Source organism: Mytilus edulis, chromosome 13 (genome assembly GCF_963676685.1).
Source record: "Mytilus edulis chromosome 13, xbMytEdul2.2, whole genome shotgun sequence".
NCBI classification, from domain to species: Eukaryota; Metazoa; Mollusca; class Bivalvia; order Mytilida; family Mytilidae; genus Mytilus; species Mytilus edulis.
The window spans coordinates 31,694,612-31,721,376 of NC_092356.1; the positions used below are offsets into that span (position 1 = coordinate 31,694,612).

General features: G+C 32.0%; 1 protein-coding gene and 2 long non-coding RNA genes across 3 annotated transcripts in view; 1 reads left to right on the forward strand and 2 right to left on the reverse strand.

The window, feature by feature from the left end:
* Positions 1 to 26,765, reverse strand: part of LOC139499992 (uncharacterized) — a 117,844-nt gene that overhangs the window by 49,229 nt on the left and 41,850 nt on the right. The window lies entirely within an intron of this gene.
* On the forward strand, positions 1,402 to 3,776 carry LOC139499991 (uncharacterized). Its single transcript, XR_011658282.1, has 2 exons — positions 1,402 to 3,552; positions 3,723 to 3,776. It is a non-coding gene; the product is annotated as an uncharacterized lncRNA (long non-coding RNA).
* LOC139499989 (methylenetetrahydrofolate reductase (NADPH)-like) lies at positions 3,765 to 25,950 on the reverse strand. Its single transcript, XM_071288669.1, has 11 exons — positions 25,871 to 25,950; positions 18,208 to 18,431; positions 17,436 to 17,677; positions 16,758 to 16,874; positions 15,133 to 15,326; positions 11,428 to 11,994; positions 9,912 to 10,094; positions 8,420 to 8,518; positions 6,524 to 6,646; positions 5,593 to 5,810; positions 3,765 to 4,437 (listed from the first exon to the last, which is right to left on the reverse strand). Exons 2-10 carry the CDS (start codon positions 18,411 to 18,413, stop codon positions 5,595 to 5,597), a joined length of 1,947 nt encoding a protein of 648 aa, XP_071144770.1. The 5' UTR covers positions 18,414 to 18,431; positions 25,871 to 25,950; the 3' UTR covers positions 3,765 to 4,437; positions 5,593 to 5,594.

The following is a 26,765-nucleotide window of genomic DNA, read 5'->3' on the forward strand; positions in this document are numbered from 1 at the left end:
CATTACTATAAAAATTCGAAAAAAGGCTTAACTTATCAGATAGATACAAATAGAAAAACATATAACAAAATCATAGAGTGGACCTGACCAGGTACTTGTACATTCCAACAACAAGAAGACACTCAGTACAGATCTCAGTATACTTGCAATTACTGATAGCTAGTTTAAAGCCAATAATAACAATATAAAAAAGAAGATGTGGTATGATTGCCAATGAGTCAACTATCCACAAAAGACCAAAATGACACAGACATTAACAACTACAGGTCACCGTACGGCCTTCAACAATGAGCAAAGCCCATACCGCATAGTCAGCTATAAAAGGCCAAAACTGTTTCATCTTTTTGTAATATTGACAGTAGAATGTATATTTTAAAATTAAAATGGCAAAACTCTGACATGTAAAATCAAAATGGCAAAACTCTGACATGTAAAATTAAAATGGCAAAACTCTGACATGTAAAATCAAAATGGCAAAACTCTGACATGTAAAATTAAAATGGCAAAACTCTGACATGTAAAATTAAAATGGCAAAACTATGACACGTAAAATTAAAATGGCAAAACTATGACATGTAAACTATGCAACTATGCAAGACAGAGCCAAGTTATCTCCATGGAAAAGAGATGCAGTGGCGGATCCAGAGGAGGGGGGGTTCCGGGGTTGGAACCCCCCTTTTTTTTGGCCGATCAATGCATTTGAATGGGAGCATATAGTTGGAACCCCCCCTTTACTCAGGGTTGGGAACCCCCCTTTTTAAAGTGGCTGGATCCGCCACTGAGATGTGCCAATGCTAACACATCTGCATACCAAATACAATTGACACATCACTAGTTGTTTCAATTAAATTGACCTGATCACAAACTATAAGTGTAACTGCAAAAGTTTCAGTCATTAGACCATGACTAAAGTGGTGAGTTCAAATAATCTCTATGCAAATGAGATGTGCCAATACTAATGCAATTACAAACCAAATACATTGAACTGCCAGAAGTAACTGACCGAAACACAAATTAAAACATTGTGGGTGCCTTCGCCAGAAACAGCACTTCTAGTCTTGCTTTTTCGACTTTAAGGGCAGGCAAAAATATTTCTTCATCGTTTCAGATTTAACACTTTGCATGACCTCCATTCTATATCAATGTTTTGCACTATTTTTGCTGAATTAACAGGACCAAAAAAAATGCCTCAAAAATAAACCTTGTCCTTTAGGCTTTGAAGTAATATGTAACTCAAGAACAATTTGTCCATCTTTAAATGTCAGTTTATCATTGAAATACTTGATGAAAATGGGACATAGGTACTTTTTACAAAAAATATGTTGGATCAAAGGCAAGATGGACAAAGGGATTGCAACATAGCCCTTTCCTAAGAGTTGGTATTAAAATAAGCAGACATACTGTAATTATAACATTTATTTCATCAACAAATAATACACTTAAAATAAAAAGTGGTAAAAGAAATCTTCTATATAAATATATCATTAACATTTTTAAAGCCATTTTTAACAAACATTGTAAGCCCTAAAATCTTGTATCTATCCTTATATCTGCTAATCATTTTAGAAAGCATAATCACCTACTGTGGATTCATTTATTTAAGGTGGTACCTAACATTACAGGGAGATAACTCTGTAATATCAGCTAAACGTTTTAATTACATTGTGTTGTGAAGGCAAGATTAAGCTTCTCAATGATCAATATTAGTGTTTTTCAATCTGCTATATAACCAGTGTAATTTTTCTGATAAAACGCTTGGTTCAAATTATTTTAATTTTTTAAATTTTTGTAAAAGGGTCAAAGTAAATACTTTGTCAAAATTTTATGAAAATTAAACGAGCCAAATTAATTTTACTGAAAGTGTTGGGTACCACCTTAAGTGTTTTCCAATTTTCGTGGATTGAGGAAAATTTGCATATTTATGGATATTTTATTTCGTGGTTTTCTAAAAATCTGCAAATTTCCTCAGATGGATAAAAAAAAATTGTGGCTTTTTAATTGTTAATTTTTAATACTATTATTTTGAAAATACACATGGAATTTTTCAGATTTAAAACTATATTTTCAAATTATTTTCCATCTCAATAATATCTTTATCAAGTTACTGGGCTGACGCCAGCAAGTATGAACAATATTTTTATCTATTGTCTATAAACTCATAGGAATGTCACCAAATTTTAAGCAGCATGTAAAGGTATTCCATAAAAACAAATATACTGCAAACTTATAAATACAAGGCATAAACAAAGTGTTTGCTTTATAATAAAATCCCCTTATTTACAACTTATTATTTTTCATTCTGAAAGTACAATATCAAATTAACCTAGAGAGTATACAGGTTTCATAATTTACTATTAATATCACTTTTGTCAAAATACTGATTAATTTTATATTTTGATCTATTTTTTACAAATTTCACAATGTTATTTCCATCAAATCTTTTCAACTTTAAGTCTGGCAATTTGTTCATTTTATAAGTCTGTTCAGTTTGTTTATATAACATTTTATGAACCACAACAATGAATTACAATTTCGCATTGTAACCATATGAAAATAAGACTCAAACAAACCATGCAATTTGTATTCTTGCCCTAAAATAAATTTTGATTTAAGTGAGTATGTATTTATTAATCTTTACCCAATACAGGTAAAATCTCGAATGTGCATTTTTAAATATTCATAAGTTACAAACACCCATAAAAAAACATACACAAAAACACAATACAATAATAAACATGTGTAACCACACTATAGTCTAGAGATCTTTTAATGAAATGTAAAACATTTATTATGTAAAACTTAATAGATCTTATAATACAAACAATGTAATTAAAATAAAACCTAGGCACTTGCTCATTTTTTTATGCTTGGAAGCTGTGTGGGCGACCAAGCAAAAAAAAATTGAAGAGAGCAGAGATTTAAATTTAATTAGATTGAAATACAAAGTACTGCACAAATAATCATTACTGCATCTATTTCAGCTAGTAAGTCATTGTTTAACAACATTGAATCTATTTAATCGTTACACAATCAAGTTATACCAAATTCTAATCATTTAATTATTATCATCATGCAACATTTTACCAACCTAACAACTACTTCCGAGTTGCTTAGTGACAGATAGACGGTGTGGAGGTTGAAGGCCAAACACCCCTTTTTAATAAACAAAATTGAGACATTCTTTAAAAGAGCAATGAACAAATATAACTTCCAATTTCATGTTGATCAAAATACATGTTGAATACTCAAGATGTTGAAAACTTGTGACATATTTTTCTTTGTCATAGCTCTAAATATGATAGTTACAAATGTAATTCACTGGTATCATTTGGTTGATAAAATTTTTATTAAAAGTCGTCTCTTGGAACCTATGGCACTAGAAGAAAACCCAATGCATTGTATGATTAATATGAAAGCACCCAACAAAACATGAATTTAACAACATCTGTGATTTATTTTTCATCATGAAAAAATAAAAACACTACAATAATTATAACATTCTTAGAATGAACCCCACAGCATGAAAACACTGAAAAAATTTGAACCCCACATGTACATTGAATTTTTTTTTTTTCACAAAAGATTTGCTACAAATGTCATTGTATGATTAATATGAAAGCACCCAACAAAACATGAATTTAACAACATCTGTGATTTATCTTTCATCATGAAAAAATAAAAACACTACAATAATTATAACATTCTGAGAATGAACCCCACAGCATGAAAACACTGAAAAAATTTGAACCCCACATGTACATTGATTTTTTTTTTTTTTTTTCACAAAAGATTTGCTACAAATGTCAAAACAAGTCTTCCAAGACCACTAATACTGAACAAGTTTTCTGTATATCACTTATATCTTGTCATATTTAAATAATTTTGAAGTCTAAACACAATTTTTTAAACAAATTCTGACAAATAAGGCCTTGTAAAAAAGTTCTTTGTAACCTCGAAATATAGATACAAATCCTACTGAAAGTTTGATATTCTGATCATTAAAAACACTAAATTTTATTATCAATGACCCCAAATTGTAAAATTTTGTTCCAGATTCATTTTTAATTTAAGATGAATACATAGGTTATCCTAAAAACTTCTGTAGGGATCTGGAGAAAGCAAAACCATAATTATTCTTTTAAACATTATGTCTCTTTCTGATATAAATTTTAAAATATATTTGAATGCTGATGTTTATATTCACCTGTTTAAGTAAATATATAATATATAACTGATGTTTACATGAATATTCAGATGTTTTAGTAAATATATACAATACAACTATCAAGTATCTGTATACAAGTCAATAAAAACTTTACAGAAAGGTATAAAAAGTTTATCACTATCACAATCACTTGTAAATTAAAAACCCACAATATTAGAAAATGTCTGGTCTCTCTCATTTTTTTCTCAAATTCCTCCATCAATCATCAACATCTACAATGGACAAAATATAAATTAAATATAGATTGTATACGATTGAAAAAATAAGCTTAATTATCAAATTGGTTAGATAAACCTACTAAAATATCATTTATGATACACAACATTTTAGGAGACATCTATATCCCCTTCCAATGCATTATTGCACCTTGTTGAATAACTGTTAGTCACTTAGTATCTGAACTGAAACAGACTTAAAACTGAGTTTTACTGCACTTTTTGCTGCGTTTGTTTTTATACATTGGCTAGATGTATAGGGGGAGGGTTGAAATCTCACTAAATATGTTTTAACCCCGAAACTTTTTTGCGCCTGTCCCAAGTCATGAGCCTTTGTCATTTTTAAACATAGAAAAAGTAAAAAACAAGAGTGCACACGCTGAAATGTATCGCCTTCTTTACTAATCATTGATATCATATTGATAGTCCTAAATATATGCTTTATTGCAACTGTTACAAAAACTAATCATTTACCAAGAAATCTAAACATTGTCCAATGAACTAGGAAAATGAGGTAAAGGTCAGATGAACCATGCCAGACAGGCATGTACAGTCAATAATTCTTCCATACAACAAATAAAGTTGACCTATTGCTTATAGTTTAAGAAAAACAGACTAAAAACAAAAAAATAACACTGAGCAATGAACCGTGAAAATGAGGTCAAGGTCAAATAAAATCTATGTGACTGACAGATTGATCATAAAATATATCCATACACCAAATATAGTTAACCTATCCCATATAGTATTAGAAAAAAGACCCAAACTCAAAAAATCAGGTCAAGGTCAGATGACATCTGTCAGTTAGACATGTACACCTTACAATCATTCAATACAACAAATATAGTAGACCTATTGCAAACAGTATAAGAAAAACTGACCAAAACACAAAAACTTAACTATAACCACTGAACCATGAAAATGAGGTCAAGGTCAGATGACACCTGCCAGTTGGACATATACACCTTACAGTCCTTCCATACACCGAATATACTAGACTTATTGCTTATAGTATCTGAGATATGGACTTGACCACCAAAACTTATCCTTGTTCACTGATCCATGAAATGAGGTGGAGGTCAAATGAAAACTGTCTGACAGGCATAAGGACCTTGCAAGGTACGCACATACCAAATCTATATTGATACAAACCTTTAGTTAATTGCTATTTCTGTCGTGTCCATTTTACTTCCTGCTTGTTCTAACATTCTCTCCACAATCTCCCAAAGACATGATTCCTTGGGGAAGTCATTATCGACTAGATTTACAAGGTAGTGGCTATCATGTATGTGATTGATTATCTTCCGGGAGTCAGAATCCTCTGGGTATAACCGACCCCATGTTTCTTTCCAAAGTCCAAATGCTTCATCCTGCAAAAAATGTGAAAATTGAACAGAGTGTTCAAACATTGATTGCATGGCATAGAAGGTGTCCAACATAATTGTCGTGTCAAATCATAGTTTCTATATGAAATAAAGGATTTTTTCTTTAAAGATTTCATTTTATTTCTTCAAATTCATATTCAAAACTCAATGATATTGGGTTTTTTTCTACTTCCATAATAAAGATAAAACTGCTACACTGCAGCAACAAGAATGCGTCCATAGTAAATGGATGCCCTACACAAACTATCATTTTCTATGTTCAGAATACTGTGAAATTAAGAGTAAAAAAAAAAATTGGACAAATGAACTAATGAATGGACATTTTTTAATTGCAAGTCAAGGACCACCAATTCTTTACCATGAGGTTTTGTCTTCCTTCGCTTCAAATTACATATGTTCCTCGACTTTCCATCATTTAAAGCAAAATTTTATTCCAATAATACTTAATGATTACAAAAACATAACATGCAATGCATATTATGAACTTTATATAGATCAGACCATTGTTTTTCCTGTTTAATTGTTTTACACTAGTGATTTTTAGGCCCCTTTATAGCTTGCTGTTCTGTGAGAGCCAAGTCTCTGTGTTAAAGTTACGCTGACCTACAATTGTTATTCTTTTATACATTGTGACTTGGTTGGAGAGTTGTCTCATTGGCACTCATACCATAGCTTCTTATTTAATTCCATATTCTTACCTTCCACGTCTGAAATGCAATTGGATCAACCACTGTTGGTTGAACAATCTCCTTTCCAGGGAACACACCCCAAGTAACAGCTATTGGACAAGATCTGTCACAATTAGTGTCAACATCCTGGCCCTAAAACAGAACATTTTGTATTATTAATACAAGAGTGCACACGCTGAAATGTCTTGCCTTCTATACTAATCATTGATATTATGTTGATAGTCCTAAGTATAAAGCTAAGCTTTAATACAACTGTCACATAAACTTAACATTAACAAAGATAACTAAACAAACACCAATGAACCTTGAAAATGAGGTCAAGGTCAGATGAACCATGCCAGGCAGACATGTACAGCTAACAATGCTTCTATACAACATATATAGTTGACACGTATTACTTATAGTTTAAGAAAAATAGACCAAAACACAAAAACTTAACACTGTGCAATGAACCGTGAAAATGAGGTCACGGTCAAATAAAACCTGCGCGACTGACATAAAGATCATAAAATATTTCCATACACCAAATATAGATGACCTATGGCATATAGTATTAGATAAAAAGACCAAAACTCAAAAACTTAACTTTGACCACTGAACCATGAAAATGAGGTCAAGGTCACATGACATCTGCCCGTTAGATAGGTACACCTGACAATCATTCCATACAACAAATATAGTAGACCTATTGCATATAGTATGAGAAAAACAGACCAAAACACAAAAATTTAACTATAACCACTGAACCATGAAAATGAGGTCAAGGTCAGATGACACCTGCCAGTTGGACATGTACACCTTACAGTCCTTCCATACACCAAATATACTAGCCCTATTGCTTGTAGTATCTCAGATATGGACTTGACCACCAAAACTTAACCTTGTTCACTGATCCATGAAATGAGGTCGAGGTCAAGTGAAAACTGTCTGACAGACATGAGGACTTTTCAAGGTATGCACATATCAAATATAGTTATCCTATTACTTATAATAAGAGAGAATTCAACATTACAAAAAATCTGAACTTTTTTTTCAAGTGGTCACTGAACCATGAAAATGAGGTCAAGGACATTGGACATGTGACTGACGGAAACTTCATAACATGAGGCATCTATATACAAAGTATGAAGCATCCAGGTCTTCCACCTTCTAAAATATAAAGCTTTTAAGAAGTTAGCTAACACCGCCGCCGCCGCCGCCGGATCACTATCCCTATGTCGAGCTTTCTGCAACAAAAGTTGCAGGCTCCACAAAAATTACTTGTTGCATTATAAAACGCTTTTTCTATTGGCTAAAAGCAATTTCAAGTCGGTCTGAAATTAACAATCATTTCAAAATGAAATGTAACATTCATGATGACACAAGGTTCTTAATAAAGTACACAGATAAATAATAGAAATTGAATGATTCCTTTTGTATACAATTCTATTATTTAAATTTATAGGATTGTAAAAGCGTTGACGATGAGCACATTTTTAGAATGAAGAGCAATCGCGCTTCATACAAAATGTACTCAGTCAATGCTTTTACACCCAAATAAATTTACAAAAAGAATCATTCAATTCTTAAATAATAGAATATTCAACTAATACAAAGTGACAGAACAATTTGACATATTGACAAACTATTGAAATTGGTATTGTAATAATCGAGTTGCAAGTGTAAATTGACATTCTTATATGAAGGTTTTTATAAGTGTATTCCACCATCTTGGACGACACATGACTGCAAATAATTGGTACAAATTTTTTATTGAATTTTAAAATTGTAAAGTCAAAAGATGTTTAATAAAGCAAAAACATGTGAAAGAGACCCAATTATTTTTTATGAATGGTAAGGAATGCTGTGAAAGGCCCAAAATCAACAGCCATTTTTTTCCCTGATCTCGACAAAAAGAAAACTTACGTTGTGGTTTATAATGTGATAGTTGACATATGGATAGTCTTCCAGGATCTTCTTTAGCTCTGCTACATTCTCAGCTGATGTGAAGAATTCTAAATATGCCTGCAATGAAAAAGGGTGTGTATAGAACATACCATGATACTTAAAATACAGTAAACTCTTATAAATATTAGCATTAGGAAGATATGTATTATAAAATAACTAGAAAACTTTTCCAGTAATATAATGAAGAAATTTTTCTTTCTCTTAGTATAGGTATATAATACTTTCAAGTGAAATGAGTTTAAATACAGTACTAATCATTACATAGGCTACTAAATTAAAGTTGGTTTCAGAGCTCAGACATAAACAAGTCGATTTTTGTTTTTGACTTAAAGAAGTCAAAACATGTATTTATCATAAAAATGTGTTTTCAATTTTAGACTTATCTAAGTCAGAAAATGAAAGACTTGTTTAGGTCTATTTATGTTGATGAAAAACGTTAATTTCACTTGGTGGCCAAACTACACCACCTATGAGAGCAAAAACCTGTCTGAGAGTTCACAAGGACTTGAGCTATCTTTATTTAATTGTCTAATTGAACATCCTAACTAAACACAGATGTTTTACCTCATTAAGTGTGGTTCCAGGTGGTTGCATTGTAAGGTTAATTATCATTATCTCCGATTTTTTAGACTCTCATTCATATTTTTCTTTAGAAGACAAAGCATTGTCCTTCAATGTTGTCATTATTTGATTTAGATGCATGACCTCCTTATAAATATGCGTGGGTCTTGAAGTTAACCAATTTTGATCACTTATCGACTTGTAAGAGTCGATATTTGCAACTTTTTGATTCTGATCAATTATTTCTTGCTTAACAATATTTGACTTATAAAAGTCGTATTTTGTCTTGCATTAAAGGGAGACAAATCCTAAAACTTACAAATTTAGACCTCAATGAGTCAAATGCAGATTCAGACTTATTTATGTCTGAGCTCTGACTGCTGATTAAGGGACGACATCAAAAGTTCAATGAAGGATAAAAAAACTTAATTCAAATAGTTTTTTCACTGACCCCCCTACTCCTCTATTAACTTAATTTGGGAAAAATTGATTGACCCATATGGATATATGTAAAAATCAATGTCGGATAACCAAATCTTGCAGCAGTTCAACCCCCCACCCCAAAACTATTTGAATTAAGTTTTTTATCTTACATTGATCTTTTGATGTCGTCCCTAAATGATAATTCTGTCAACTTTTCTAAATTCTCAACCTTATGCTCCTTTAATATTGTCATAAGTGTTCCTAATCTACTACTATCTGTTTGAATAAGTGTGTATGTGCTTAAATACCGAAAATTCATTGAAAGCTTGTTTGAATTGAGATGTTCAATTACATGATAAGAATTCAAAATTCTAGTCAACAACTTTCATGGGGGAAATCCCTAATAATCGTGATGGTTGGCATGTCTGCTATTACAGGGTAAAACAGATCATTACTTCATGCATACCTTCTGGAAAATATATCCTCCTGGACTACCCCATCCAACATTAGGGTCTGTGGAGGGTGCTGCATTGATATTAGGCTGAGAATTTATAGTCATCACACCCCGTTTATTTACCGCTGCTAGCTTTTCTTGAATTAAAGATGTTTCTGGATTAAGCTCTTCATCTACCCATGGAATATTTTTCACCTGTTCAAAAGGAAATGTACATTATTATATAAAACAGAAGCACTATAAATTATCAAATAATAATATTCTACAATGTTAATTGTCATAGATGAAACAAATATACTAATGTATGAATATGAAAGTTCCTGTGGTGGTTTGAAAAATAATTACAGAAAAAAGAATGGTTTTATCTGTCATTTTTATAGCATCAAAGCCAGATAAAACATAATGTAAGCAATATTTTTTTGGTGCATTTTAATTCAATATAATTTAATTTCAGTGATCTGTAGCTTAATTTCAACATGGCACAAAAATATCCTAAAGCATTCAATGACTAAAATTATGATTACTGTTTTTATAAGTTTGAATAATGTTGTAGGATGAATGTTGGAGCTTTACATTAATTATGTACCCTCTATGTGTTTTGAACGGACAGACATGGTTGAGTGGTTACTAGACCAGGCCTCACCTCTGGTATTGCAGGTAAATATGCCAAACTTAGTCACACAACTGCTCATGAAAATTAAAGTAAATAAACCATTAAATAAGCATGATAAAGGCTTATGTATGTGCAATCATATATTGACCCATTCATATCCAAATTTGTTTGCACTGTGCAAGGAATATTAGTCAACTGAATAATAAAATTTAGACTGTTTGATGTTTTTTTTATACCCAACTCTAAAATAGTCTACCCAAAACAATTCCTGACACAAATCATTTCAATTTTTTTCCCTAATCACTTTTTTGTCAAAAACATTTAACATGTAAAAAAATCCCTCCCTACCTACCAAAAACTAACAAGGCATGAATAGGCAACAAAGAATTTGTCAAGGGTGGAATAAAGGCTTACATATGTGCATTCATATATTGACCCATTTATATCAATTTTTGATTGCACCCTGCAAGGGATATATATAATTCTCTTATAAATTTAAATCCTTTAATTCTTTTCAAAGATTTGCAGAAAGTTGTGTTCTGAATATGTGACGTCATCAGAAAAGGTCACCTTTTTCATGATGTCACAATAGGAAATTCAAAAGAAACCAACAAAATTTGACTTTTTACTTTCTCAATGTATATATATTCCAAAATTCGGACCCTCATTATTTCCCTTTTAAATGGAAACATCTTTTTTTGCTTACTAAAATAAATTAAGGTTTTAAAATTTAAAAAGAGTGGGAATCAGATATCTTTTGATAGCAACTGAATTTATCCAATTTCAATATACACTTGTTGTATATTCAAAGAACCTATTTCTAAATATCTGTTACAGGGAAAAAGAGATAACTGTCTATTAACCCCAAAAGAATCTTCATTGCTCTACCACTGTGTATTCAAAGACTCCATTTACCTTTACTCCTTCTGAGTTGGGCTCTCCTGTAATATACGAGTAAAATACTCTCCAAACGTCTTCTTCACTTTTAAGCTCTGACCCCCACATTTTTAGCATGTCCTCTTTTGGTGATTTATGTTTCAAGTAAAACAAATAATAGTCTGATATATCACCAAATGATGCAGCCGAGGAATTACCCCATCGTCCGTTTGGAAATTCATCCCAGTTAGATGTCCGATGAACATAACTATTGGGTCTCATTCGCCAAAATATTGGTCGCACATCTTCCTTGGTCCTGTTATAATGGGCCGAGAGTTTAAATGGTAAAGGTTTTGCAGGTTCTTCAAGCCACATACCAAGTCTTTTGAGAATATCTATTGTAGCAACTTCTCGATTTAGTGTGTAGAAATGTAAGCCATGAATTTTATCACTGTTCAATAATTCTTTACAAATTGTTGTGGCCTGATCTATTCCATAATTTCTTATGGCTTCGTCATTGTCTTTGATTGGATTGATAGCATCTATTATCTCTTGCGGTACCTCTAAACGAGACAGTTTCACAATGTGTCGTAATGACTGGTATGCCTAGAAATGAAATCATATCAAATCTTTTATAAAATATTTATTAAAATTATTTCTTGAACTCGAAATATAAATGACTACTGTAGATAGCCATTAGATGTATGAAAGGTGTAGGGGCAATAAGGCCCTTATTTGGCCCAAAAATTACTGCAAATTTAAAAGTTATCATACATATTTTTAAATTACTGAAAAGTATCTCAGGTAGAAGGTATTCAGAAAAACTAAATAATTTTGGACATTGAACAAGTTACCATGGCAACAAATCATGCCTTAATTTGCATATTTTGTAAAATTTTGTGTTTTTCCTTGTTTTTCATCAAATTTTTAAGTATATTTTCGATTGGAAAAGTATGTGCGCACCCAAGAAACAACTTTATATTTCGTAATTCGTATTTGACATAAAATCTAAGACCTGTTAGTTAGTTTTTAAATATGTTACTTCATTAAGAAACAGACAACAAGAAACATTCACCACTACTGGAGACATGTTTTCAACTCGAAGGTGATCAGAGTTTAATCTTACTAAATTATTCTGCATGTTAAGTAGCCCAAAATTAAGAACTAAAAGTCTAATATAAAATATGTAAGGGTTCCGCGGAACCCAGTGTCTCGCCTACTCTTTCTGTTTATCGCAAGCTCAACAAAAATGAGGAAACAAATCAATGAAATATTCCTGTTGATACTATCTTTTGATTGTAAGAAGATTCTGTCCAAGTTTGGTAAAAATCCAGGATAGTTTATATTATGTAATAAATGTTTAAAAAATTTAACTGCACACTGAATGTAATGTTAACTAGAAGAAAACAAAATTTCCTTCTAGATACTAGCTTTTGATCATAAACAAGCTTCTTTCCAAGTTTGGTACAAATCCAAAATAGTATAAGAAAGATATTAAAATTTTAAAAAGTTAAACCACAGAGTGAATGTGTTCATGTTTCGCAGCAAATCTAAGTCACTTTAAAAGTAAAATACAAAAAAATAGATTTATTTTTTTACAAAATTTCCTTCTAGATACTAGCTTTTGGTCATAAACAAGCTTCTGTCCAAGTTTGGTACAAATCCAAAATAGTATAAGAAAGTTATTAAAATTTAAAAAGTTTAACCACAGAGTGAATGTATTGTTTCCTGGCAGAAAATCTAAGTCCATTTAAAAGTAAAATACAGAAAAATTGATTTTTTTTTTACAAAATTTACTTCTGGATACTATCTTATGATCATAAACAATCTTCTGTCCAAGTTTGGTACCAACCCAGGATAGTTTAAGAAAGTTATTAAAATTTTAAAAACTTCATCCACAGAGTGAATGTAATATTTCCCGGCAGAAAAACTAAGTCCATTTATAAGTAAAATACGGAAAAAATGGAATTTTATTTTTTTTTAAATTTACTTTTGTATACTATCTTTTGATCATAAACAAGCTTCTGTCCAAGTTTGGTAGAAATCCAGGATTGTTTGAGAAAGTTATTCAAATTTCAAAAACTTTAACCACAGAGTGAATATTTGTGGACGCCGCCGCCGCCGCCGCCGACGGAATGTAGGATCGCTTAGTCTCGCTTTTTCGACTCAAGTCGAAGGCTCAACAATAAACAAACCATGGACTAAACTTAAGACGACCTACACTTGAGAAAAAACTTCGTACTGCAAAACCATGAAGGTAGTTGACAACAGAGAACTGTGGACCATTTCAATATATCAGTAGTTATGAAGAGCATTTAGTAAGGAGGCAATCTTGTTTACTGCAGATTCTTTAAATTCAGTCAGTTTCAATTTTCAAAGATTAAAGAAAAATTGTATTTTCTTGGATATTTGATTTTTTACTTTAAACAAATTCTGCATAAAAGCTGGCCTTTTAGAAAATTGTTTGTCGAGGCCTAAAATAAAATATTGTTTGTTTCCCCAATCCCAACCGACCCTGCAAAAACAGTGCTACTCATAAAATTTTATTGTCAAATTTAAGTCAAATATTATTTTATTCATTTCCGATTTTCAGGCTTACAGGATCGTCCAATGTTGTTCAAGCTTTTTGGAAAAAATAAAATTATTTCCCTACCTTCCGACCCACACCTGGCTTGGCAGGGTTGGGATTGGGGAAACAAACAATATATTAATTTAGGCCCGAACACTAATTTGTCAACCTATACCCTCAAAATACATTTAAAAAATAAAAAACCAGCATACATGAATAAGAATGAATCCATAGTACTTTAATAGACACAGGCTTCTGATTAAGTAAACAACAAAATAAAATTATACTTGAATACATGGCAGGATATAATTGATTTCTAAGCCCATCAACCATTGAGATGCAGTTCCTTTTTTAGCCAATCTATTTATTTACCTGATTTTCATATTATTTTCTTGATACCAAACTGATCTATTTATAAAATCACATTTACATGTAAGTTTTAGTTGTTGTCAGTGGAGGCTAAGATCATTCTTATGTGAATTATAAACAAGAATGTGTCCCAAGCACATGGATGCCCCTGCATTATCATTTTCTATGTTCAGTGGACTGTGAAAAGGGGGTAAAAACTCTAATTTGGCATATCATATCATAAGGAACATGTATACTAAGTTTCAAGTTGACTGGACTCTTTAACTTCATCAAAAACTACCTCTATCAAAAACTTTAACCTGAAGCGGGACGAATGGACAAACAGACAAACTGACGCACAGATCAGAAAACATAATGCCCATAAATGGGACATAAAAATTTGTAAAGGTTATAGGGAACTTGTGTCTCCCCTACTTTTGATGTAAGTCGCAGGCCCAACAAAAAAGGGTATAATTTAAGAAAGTAATCAAAATTTTAAAAACTTCAACCACAGGGTAAGTTTAATGTTAACTGGCATTACAGCTGATCCAATTTGATTTATTGATGTTGCTTAAAGTCCAGTGGCAAATATTTCATGCTTGTTCAGCTTGTTCTTTCAATCAGCTATGACTAAATTATTATGTTATACCCAATAAAGCCAAAAAAAAATAATTTCAAACTGTCAAAATATTGTGACTCAAAACAATTTTAAATAATTGATAATAGACGCATACTGAAAAAAAAGACACATGACCCACATCCAATAACCACCCTTTCTACCCTCCCACATACATTTTAATGGAATAGCCCTTCTGAATTCAACCTACCTGTATTGGCAAAATCCCTGGAATGATAGGACAATTTATGCCAATTTTTCGACAATCGTCAACATATTTCAGAAAAGTTTCAGATTTGAAAAACAACTGAGTAATAATGAAATCAGCACCAGCATCAACTTTTTCCTTTAAATATTTCAAGTCCACCTCATAGCTGGAACATTCAGGGTGCCCTGTGGGATATCCTGAAATCAACAAAAAACAAATCTTTTTATTATCTTCTTCTTCATAGAAAACTCTTCATAGGCATTTGGCCTGTAATTCAGCGGTTGTCGTTAGTTGCTGTATATTACACTTATTTTTGTCATCTGGTATGGGTTTTGCTCATTGTTGAAGGCCATACCATGACCTAGAGTTTCTAACATCCACATCATTTGCTCTCTCATGGATGGTTGTCTCATTGGCAATCATACCACATCTTCATAGTTTTGTATTGCATGGTCCGAACCCAGTCATTAATCTTCAAAACATAGTGGTAAAATCAATCTTATGTTATAAATCTTGACCAAACAAAGTTAGAAAGTATAAAATACATGTCTGCTTTTTTCTACCAATGTTAACTTTTTTATGACTATCCTGATGAAATACTACTGTAAATTCAATAATTATTCCCTGCATTTTTTATTGCGATTTTTCAAGAAGGGACAAAAATGCATGTTTAATTATCACAATTTTGAAGAAAAAAAAAATGCATACAGATCTATGTTTTAGTCATCAGAATGTGGGTTCTTCCTACTGTGATGCCCAACCAGTCGCATATTGTGCAATAATCAAAACCTAGCAATTATTTCTGAATTTACAGAATGTAATTGTATCAATTCAATTTAGGGGAAGTAACTGTTTCAATTTTTCTCATTATGACAATGAGTTACACAAATTTAAGAATGAGGTGGCAGGTACCAGTTTTGGTGTACCAGAACATGTGTCCCACGCAGAAATTTTGTTATAGTTAAGTATTGAGGTATATAATTGCATCATGTGGACTGAAAAAATAAATGAATGTAAATTCTAGGCTATTGTACTACACAAGTAAGTAGTTGCATACACAGGTTGGGGATTTCCTTCACATATAGGTCCAATCAGATGTCAAAATTGTGGTCTCCTCACTTGACGGCATCCAATCAAAGTGGGGAAAAAATTCAGTTTTATGTAAACAAAAATATCTTGAGATTTTGATGGTAAGGATAGGTTCGGACAAGGCTCTATCTCACTGAATATCCTTTCTCTCTTGAATTTTGGCTAAAATTCTTGTTGGCTTTTAGCAGGATTTTGCAGGTGAGGATTAGATTGGTATCATAGCATCACATTTTTTGCCTTATTTGCAATGCATTTATAAATTTTAAAATCTCCATGCTGGACAGACACCCAAATTTAAAGGTATTCTATATATTTACATAAGCACGCACACATCTTAGTTCCTTGAAACCATACATTTTATTTGTATATAAGCTTGAATGAATTTTCAAGAAAATAAAATCATAAATCCATGAAATTCTAAAGATTTATTGTAAAATAACTGGTTTCTGCCACCTGAGAAAAACTCTAAAACTGAATGAATTATCTCCCCTTTAATGGATGTATTATTTTTTTTTAAACTACTAATTTTTCTACATTACCTGCTATACAAATCACAAAGTAATCTCCATGCTCTTGTCTTACAAGTTTCACCAAGTCAGTGGCATAGTTCAATCGTCCTTTTTGGAATGTCCATGATTCACCACCATCTGGGGGATCTAAGAAAAATAAGAGTTATTTCCCTTTAACAAATTTCAATAATCTTGGAAAAAGTCACTCTTTATCCAAATAGGTTACGTATAACCTTAATATTTCTCTTAGTGAATATCAAATTATTGTAATGATTGTTCAATGCTAAGGTTTATCATTTGTATTGTATTATTTTTAAATGTATGAACTAAAGATGGATGATCTGATATGACTTAACTTTTGAAGGTTTTTTTTATTCTTCAACTTTTTCAATATTAGTGCTATCAAATATCTTAAATATTTTTTCCTTGGGAATTGTTTATAAATCACCTTCTTAAAGAAAGTGTGCAATATATACATGTATATACATCACAAAATGTAATGTGCAAAGATAATAGGAGTTATTGAAAACTTTATCCCAAGAAATAATTACTTCTTTTAGGGACAAGTTGAGACGATATTTCCAGAGAAACTCTCCACTAAACTGACGTGGTGTTTTTTTTGTGTAATCTATACAATAACAAAAATCTTTCCGGATCAGCAATCAAACTTATTATCTTTTGAGATGCAATAAAAAAAATGAACAGTACCTCCTCTAAGAACGAGTAAATTTCTGATTCCTAGATCCTTGGCTTTGTTCAGGTTCTCTTTAATATCTTCAATGTCTTGATTCCCACACGTAATATGAAGCATGGTATCTACACCACAGTAATTTAACATTGTACCAGCCATACATGTTGAACTTGTTGGCTTTTCTGTGTTTCCTGGGTCACCTGCTGGATGCCAAGTAATGTCACAAAAAAGTGGTCCTCCACGATTCATCCTTTCAATCCTGTATCAACAAATTTCATGATAAGCGTACATGTATAAAATGTTATTAGCAGCAGTGATAATTACAACTTGTGAAAATGATTATAAAATTGTGATTTTTTGTTTTTGAATAAGAAATCTTTTGTGGCATTTAATCACTTTTACAAGGTATACTTCTCTTCAGTAGTTGCAAAGCTATTTCTGTGGAGGGTTAAGAGACAAAAGAATGATGTGATTATAGATTATGTAAGGTGCACATAATCGCTTCTTATTGCTATAGTGTATTTATACTTTTGTACGTGTCTGTGTGCAAATTTAGTTTATTTCTGATTGATTATAGCACAAGTTGAAATATGTTTAATAATGAAAACTTATCCAGCTGCTGTAAACCTTGAGATCTGTTCTTATGCAATCGAAATATAAAGTAAGAGATGAAATTATTCTAAAAGACTTGATCCTGTGATGCGATCAAACTTAACTAAAAATGCATATGTATGTCCTGTTTCTGCAATGGAAACCTTAGACCGGAAACCTGATAAATTTATTTCTTACCTTCCAATCAAATTAATAGCCCCATTTTCTGTTCTTGGTGGGAAAAATTCCAGGGAGTACCATGGATCCTTAGACTCAATGCGTTTGAGCACCCTTTCATTCAAAGGTACATAGTCTGTCAGAGTAGGTGAATGTGCTCGACAAATTTGCTGCTGCTTAGAACAGGAGCCATTTTCATGATTCCCGTTCTGAAGAAGTTCTGGCATGTTTTAATCCTTTTTTTCCTAAAAAAAAATAAATTAAATGAATTACAAAAAATGTAGTACTTTCAAATCAAATGAAGCATTCTACACAACCATGTGCAAATCTACCAAGATCAGCTGACCTATTTATATTTATGTTGGGTATACATCAATAAGACAACAATGCAACTACAACTACACTCATAGCGGGACTAATACCCCCTTACCAGCATTTTAATGGCTGCTATGAAATTCAGTATTAACCATTCCTTTTATTTATTATATTTATTATAAATAATAATATTTTGAGCCTTTTGAGCTTTGAGCAAGCCACTATGCTGTTGTGAATTTGCAACCATAATTACCCATTTAAATACATCATGAAAAACTTAAAATAGAAAATGGTTGAGCCATAACCACCAAAAGCTCATCCTAACCATCCATATGTGGTTATGGAAACTTGAGGTATAATTTCAGAGAGATCCATACAATGTTCAACAAGTCTGGAAACTAGAAAAATGTTTATTAGGGCCCCTTTTTGGTCTTTAATTCTTAAACTGATGGGACGATATTGCCCCTAACCCAAAATGTGGTTATCAACCTTGTGTTAAAATTTCATAGAGTTCCATCAACTTAGGGATGACATAAAAAGATCAATGTAGGATAAAAAACTTAAATCAAATAGTTTGGGGGTGGGGGGGGGGTTAAAATTCTGCAAGTTTTGTATATCTAAAATCGATTTTTACATATATCCCTATTGGTAAAATCAATTTTTCCCAAATTAAGTTAAGAGGCGGGGGTGGGGGGGTCAGAGAAAAAACTATGTGAATTAAGTTTTTTATCCTACATTGAACTTTTGATGTCGTCCCTTAAGGACATACAATAGTTTTTATCTCGTATTTACACTTTGAAAATTTTTTCCATATAGACTATTTTTTACCTGATTAAATCAAAAATTTAACAAACAAGAATGTGTCCCAAGTACACGAATGTCCCACTTGCACTATCATTTTCTATGTTCAGCAGACCGTGAAATTGGGGTAATAATTCTAATTTGGCATTAAAATTAGAAAGATCATATCATAGGGAATATGTGTACTAAGCATCAATTGGATTGGACTTCAACTTCATTAAAAACTACCTTGACCAAAACTTCAACCTGAAACGGACTAACCCACAGACCAGAAAAAATAATGCCCCTCTACTATTGTAGGTGGGGCATAAAAATATAACTTCATGTGCTACTTTTTGAGTAAAATGAGGTCGAAATTTTGTATATTTGCTCAAAATTCGGATCTGTGGCCGTATTTTCCTTTTTAAAAGAAAGACAACTTTTTTTGTTTTAAAAGATAAACACAATTGTTTTTTGTTAAATAATTTGTAATTTCTGTATTTTATAAGTATCCTAAATATAATTTTTTTTATTCAGTAATAACTCATATTTATCAAATGTTCATGAATGTAGAAAAAAACATAATTTTTTGCTGTATATTTATCAAATTTAAAACCAGGTGCTCCGCAGGGCGCAGCTTTATACGACCGCAGAGGTCGAACCCTGAACAGTTGGGGCAAGTATGGACAAAACATTCAAGCGTGATACAGCTCTGAATTTGGATTGTGATCAAATTTTTGACATTACATGGGTTTTTTTACACAAAACAAATGTCAAGATTTTACAAATCAATTAAAGATTTCTTCTTATTTAAATCTAAAATTAAATAGTTGACACAGCATAGGTTTCTGACACAGAATGAATGTGGTCTAATGAACTTAAAAGTTTTTTTTTGCCTTTGAGCAATTCACTATGCTGTTGAATATTAATCCTCTCAAAAAAATGTTTGAAGAAATTTTCTTTTTATTTATGAAATCTGAAATGAGAAAAATTTAACCCCCCCCCCCTTTTTTCACATCCCCGTTTCCCTTTTTCCAAAACTGATATCAATTCAAATTTCTAATGGAGTTTGCAACAATAACTACTCTTTTAAATACATCATAAAATATTAAAATGTAAAATAAAGTGCTTGTTATCACTGAATGGTAAAGATTGGTTGGTAGTAAAAGTGAATATACATTGTTTATTGTATAAAACAATAAAAAAAACTTCATCAGCAACATTTTATATTGGCAAATTTCCAATGAAGTTATTTACATAAAGTTATTGGCAAATAAAAATAGAAAATGACATCATAGTCATGTCTGGCAAATTTCCAACATACATTATCTAAAACATTTTAGATAAGATAAGGAAAAAAAGCTTCATCAGCAACATTTTATATTGGCAAATTTCCAATGAAGTTATTTACATAAAGTTATTGGCAAATAAAAATAGAAAATGACATCATAGTCATGTCTGGCAAATTTCCAACATATATTATCAACTACTATTCTATACAAAGAAAGATAACTCCAATTGAAAATTAATTGCTATTGCACAATATTGTGCAATTAGATATTTCTTGCTATTGTGCAATACTGTGCAATTGAAAATTTCTTGCTATTGCACAATACTTGATATGGAATCCTGATTTGGACCAACTTGAAAACTGGGCCCATAATCAAAAATCAAAGTACATATTTAGATAAAGCATATCAAATAAGCCCAAGAATTTAATTTTTGTTAAAATCAAACTTAGTTTAATTTGGACCCTTTGGACCTTAATGTAGACCAATTTGAAAACTGGACCAAAAATTAAGAATCTACATACACAGTTAGATTTGGCATATCAAAGAACCCATTTATTCAATTTTTGAAGAAATCAAACAAAGTTTAATTTTGGACCCCCATTTGGACCAACTTGAAAACTAGGCCAATAATTAAAAATCTAAGTACATTTTTAAATTCAGCATATCAAAGAACCCCAAGGATTCAATTTTTGTTAAAATCAAACTAAGTTTAATTTTGGACCCTTTGGACCTTAATGTAGACCAATTTGAAAACGGGACCAAAAATTAAGAATCTACATACATAGTTAGATTCGGCATATCAAAGAACCCCAATTATTCAATTTTTGATGAAATCACACAAATTTCAATTTTGGACCCTTTGGGCCCCTTATTCCTAAACTGTTAGGACCAAAACTCCCAAAATCAAACCCAACCTTCCTTTTATGGTCATAAACCTCGTGTTTAAATTTCATAGATTTCTATTTACTTATACTAACGTTATGGTGCGAAAACCAAGAAAAATGCTTATTTGGGTCCCTTTTTGGCCCCCAATTCCTAAACTGTTGGGACCTCATCTCCCAAAATCAATACCAACCTTCCTTTTGTGGTCATAAACCTTGTGCTAAAATTTCATTGATTTCTATTTACTTATACTAAAGTTATTGTGCGAAAACCAAGAAAATGCTTATTTGGGCCCTTTTTGGCCCCTAATTCCTAAAATGTTGGGACCAAAACTCCCAAAATCAATACCAACCTTCCTTTTGTGGTCATAAACCTTGTGTTAAAATTTCATAGATTTCCATTCACTTTTACTAAAGTTAGAGTGCGAAAACTAAAAGTATTCGGACGCCAGACGACGACGACGACGACGACGCCGACGCCGACGCCAACGTGATAGCAATATACGACGAAAAATTTTTCAAATTTTGCGGTCGTATAAAAATTGCACTATTTACGTTTTCATGAAAATTGGCACACATAATCTTCTCGCGTAATCAAATCAAATGGCATTTTAAACTAGAGGCTCTAAAGAGCCTGTGTCGCTCACCTTGGTCTATGTGCATATTAAACAAAGGACACAAATGGATTCATGACAAAATTGTATTTTGGTGATGGTGATGTGTTTGAAGTTCTTACTTTACTGAATGATTTTGCTTCTTACAACTATATCTATAATGAACTTTGCCCATTAGTAACAGAGAACTATATTTGGTAAAAATTTACATAAATTTACCAAATTAATGAAAATTGTTAAAAATTGACTATAAAGGGCAATAACTCCTTAAGGGGTCAATTGACCATTTAGGTCATGTTGACTTATTTGTAGATCTTACTTTGCTGAACATTATTGCTGTTTACAGTTTATCGCTATCTATAATAGTATTCAAGATAACCAAAAACGGCAAAATTTCTTTAAAAATTACCAATTGGAGGGCAGCAACCCAACAACCAGTTGTCCAATTCATCTGAAAAATTCAGGGCAGATAGATATTGACTTGATTAACAATTTAACTTCTTGTCAGATTTGCTCTAGATGCTTTGGTTTCATAGTTATAAGCCAGAAACTGCATTTTACCCCCTATGTTCTATTTTTAGCCGTGGCGGCCATCTTGGTTGAATGGCCAGGTCATCGGACACATTTTTCAAACTAGATACCCCAAAGATGATTGTGGCCTAGTAGTTTCAGTGGAGATTTTGTAAAAGATTACTTAGATTTATGAAAAATGGTTAAAAATTGACTATAAAGGGCAATAACTCCTAAAGGGGTCAACTGACCATTTTGGTCATGTTGACTTATTTGTAGATCTTACTTTGCTGAACATTATAGCTGTTTACAATTTATCTCTATCTATAATAATATTCAAGATAATAACAAAAAACAGCAAAATTTCCTCAAAATTACCAATTCAGGGGCAGCAACCCAACAACCGATTGACCGATTCATCTGAAAATTTCAGGGCAGATAGATCTTGACCTGATAAACATTTATATCCCCATGTCAGATTTCCTCAAAATGCTTTGGTTTTTGAGTTATAAGCCAAAAACTGCATTTTACCCCTATGTTCTATTTTTAGCGGTGGCGGCCATCTTGGTTGGTTGACCAGGTCACGCCACACATTTTTTAAACTAGATACCCCAAAGATGATTGTGGCCAAGTTTGAATTAATTTGGCCCAGTGGTTTCAGAGGAGAAGATTTTTGTAAAAGATTACTTTAATTTACGAAAAATGGTTAAAAATTGACTATAAAGGGCAATAACTCCTAAACGGGTCAACTGACCATTTTGGTCATGTTGACTTATTTGTAGATCTTACTTTGCTGAACATTATTGCTGTTTACAGTTTATCTCTATCTATAATAATATTCAAGATAATAACCAAAAACAGCAAAATTTCCTCAAAATTACCAATTCAGGGGCAGCAACCCAACAACCGATTGACCGATTCATCTGAAAATTTCAGGGCAGATAGATCTTGACCTGATAAACATTTTTACTCCATGTCAGATTTGCTCTAAATGCTTTGGTTTTTGAGTTATAAGCCAAAAACTGCATTTTACCCCTATGTTCTATTTTTAGCCGTGGCGGCCATCTTGGTTGGTTGACCGGGTCACGCCACACATTTTTTAAACTAGATACCCCAATGATGATTGTGGCCAAGTTTGGTTTGATTTGGCCCAGTAGTTTCAGAGGAGAAGATTTTTGTAAAAGTTAACGACGACGACGACGACGGACGACGGACGACGGACGACGGACGACGGACGACGGACGCCAAGTGATGAGAAAAGCTCACTTGGCCCTTCGGGCCAGGTGAGCTAAAAAGAGGGGTCCATGAACTCGTTTTCAAGTGTAATAAGTTTGAATGATAAAAATCAGTTGAAAACTGAATCTTTTCCCGATAAGTCATAGTTTGACGTCGCGAAAATAACAATTTACGTTAGCAATGTCATTACCTCTCCTGTAACTGTATCATTTGCCCTTAAACTAAGGTTATTGTCCAGAAACCAAATGTGTCATCGGGCTACGATGCAGACCGAGAACGAAATCATAGCATTATACGAACCCCAAAATATTTGTGCTGTCCGATAAGAACAATTGACCAAAGTTTCTTGCAAATTAAAAAACACTTTTGAGTTATGGTCGGAAAACTGGAAAAAAAACATTTCTCTGAAACGGAAAATCTAAAATTTAGGAAAAACGAAAGTGTGCTCATGTCAATTGATCAATAGATATATACAATTCACCAAAGTTTTATGCAAAATGGGTAATTGTTTTAGAGTTAAATATGCATAGGCGGATCCAGGGGGGGGGGGGGGGGGTATGGCCCCCCCTTTTGTGGGAAAAATTTGGTTGATTATATAGGGAATCATTGAAGCATGACTGGAGTGGCCCCCCCCCCCTTAGGTCCGTCAGTGGGCCCCCCCTTAGGAAATGTTCTGGATCCGCCACTGATATTTCCAATATATTGATGGCAGACAAATGGTATAACATAATATGTTCTGTAGATGGACGTTTAAAAATCTAAATTCATGTTAAAATTCAACATATTGAAGAATTACAAGAATTCATTTTTTATCAAAATCAAAATTATGTTAAGTTACTATTGGACACTTTGGACCTTAATAGTGGGTTTCATTGGGGTCTAAGCGTGACGCGGGATTGCCAATTTTTTGTAAGCGTGACACGTGAAAGTCAAATTATTGTGTCGGGAAAACAGGAAATGAGGTCTAGCGGGACCCAGGAAATGACAAAAAAATGTGAATTGCTTACGTACATAGTGTAAGCGGGATACGGGAATCTGACAAAACAGTAAGCGGGATCCGGGATCTGAACCCCCCAATGAGACCCCCTTAATATGGACCAAAATGACAACTCTGCCTAAAATCAGAAATCTAAATACCACTAGATTCAACATAACAAATTACATTTTAATAAAAAAAAAAAGTCATTTTTGTTGAAATTAAAAAAAACAAAAACAAGATTGAACTAACAGGGAATCAATTTTGAATGGAATTTAAACATGTGTGTATATATATATTGATTAAGATTTTAATTGAAATCTAATAAATCAATCCTTTCTCAATTTCAGCTATAACTAAAATACCTTTTTGACAAAAAATAGTGATTAACACAATTTTAACACACACAATCAATGGATCTAATTATAAATCATCTTTTTTTTGGGGGGGGGGGGGGGGGGGGCAAACTGACAACTGTTGCTAAAAGGCTACAAAGGTTGAAAACTGACAAGTTTGAACGTCCGATTTCCTGCACTGGTCAGATTAAATAATATAACAAGGTATAAAAAAACTCCTTAATTAAATTGTATTGTGCTAAACATGTTTAATTAATTTTGACAAACAATTTCCTTACCTTGGAAATTTATAAAAATACCCATTACAAAATATTTTCTTCAAAAAAAGCATAAAAATGACATTTGTTTTCTATTACATAATCTATTTTAATAACATCCTGATTCTCTCGAGTTCCGCTTGTATTGATTTGATACCGGCGACTTGAATCCAACAAAGGCAACATAAATTTCTTTTTAACATTAATTTTTTATAGTTTAGAAAATATATAGCATGCATTTTACTGCTGATCCGTTACCGTTATTAGTTACAAGGTGACTAATTATATACATCGAATCTTATTGCATAATTGCAATTTTCCGTTTGTAAACAAACCAAAACGGATGCTGTGGCTGAAGGAAAAAACAATAATAAAATAATATTATACTGATGCTATTGTTTAATTAAAGCTGAAGTTAATTTAGGATACTGTTACAAGTGTTTCTTTTATTCAATTCATAAAATTACCTCAACAATAAACCTTTCTGTCATCAAATTTCCCGATTTATTCCTTCATGCAAACACCACGAACGTTTAGACTAGAAGAGAATGCAAATTTGTTGAATTAGGTATTTATACAAATTGTCAACCAATCAGAATTAATGTGCGATCATGCATGACAATGTTATGTTTTACAATCGTCTCCATTTTTAAATGGCTTCGGACTTTTCGGATTTTATCGGCTTGGATTTTAACAGTGTTTATTGACATTTAAATCTGATTTCAATTTCGAAAATGCTTTAACTTTGAAAACTTTTCTTATAAATGCATAATTTATTTAAATAAACATGAAACTAATGCGCAAACACGCTTCTTTGCAAGTAGATTTTACATCATCTAGAGAACACCCGAACATACAAACTTTTAAGCGGGAAATTTTCAAAATAGATGTCCAAACATTTCATAAATGGGGTTATAAAATTTGCAAGAGAAATAGAAATAGGGGTCGATAGTTCTTTTAAATGTTAAAACTTATTTTTCCTAATTTAATTTGGTTTTACCATAGATGTAGACATCTATGGTTTTACTCATGCGATTTTTTTCAATAGCAGCATATTTAATACAGTAACATATATATAATACATCATGATTATCCTTTTTTTTCAATATATATAAGTATTTTTCTTTGTGTCATATTTATTCTTGTAAATCTTTCTCAACATTTCAACTAATTGTATGCGTTCATAAATGCTCTTAACAGAATTGCATGGGTATTATGAGTCTATCATTAAGATCATATAAATCAAACATGATAATAATCATTCCGGCTGAGACAACGTGATTATGTGTAGAATATCATATAGGTTCTATACAGGCACTCGTCTCAGAAAAATAATAAATCTGTATATACCTTTACATAAAG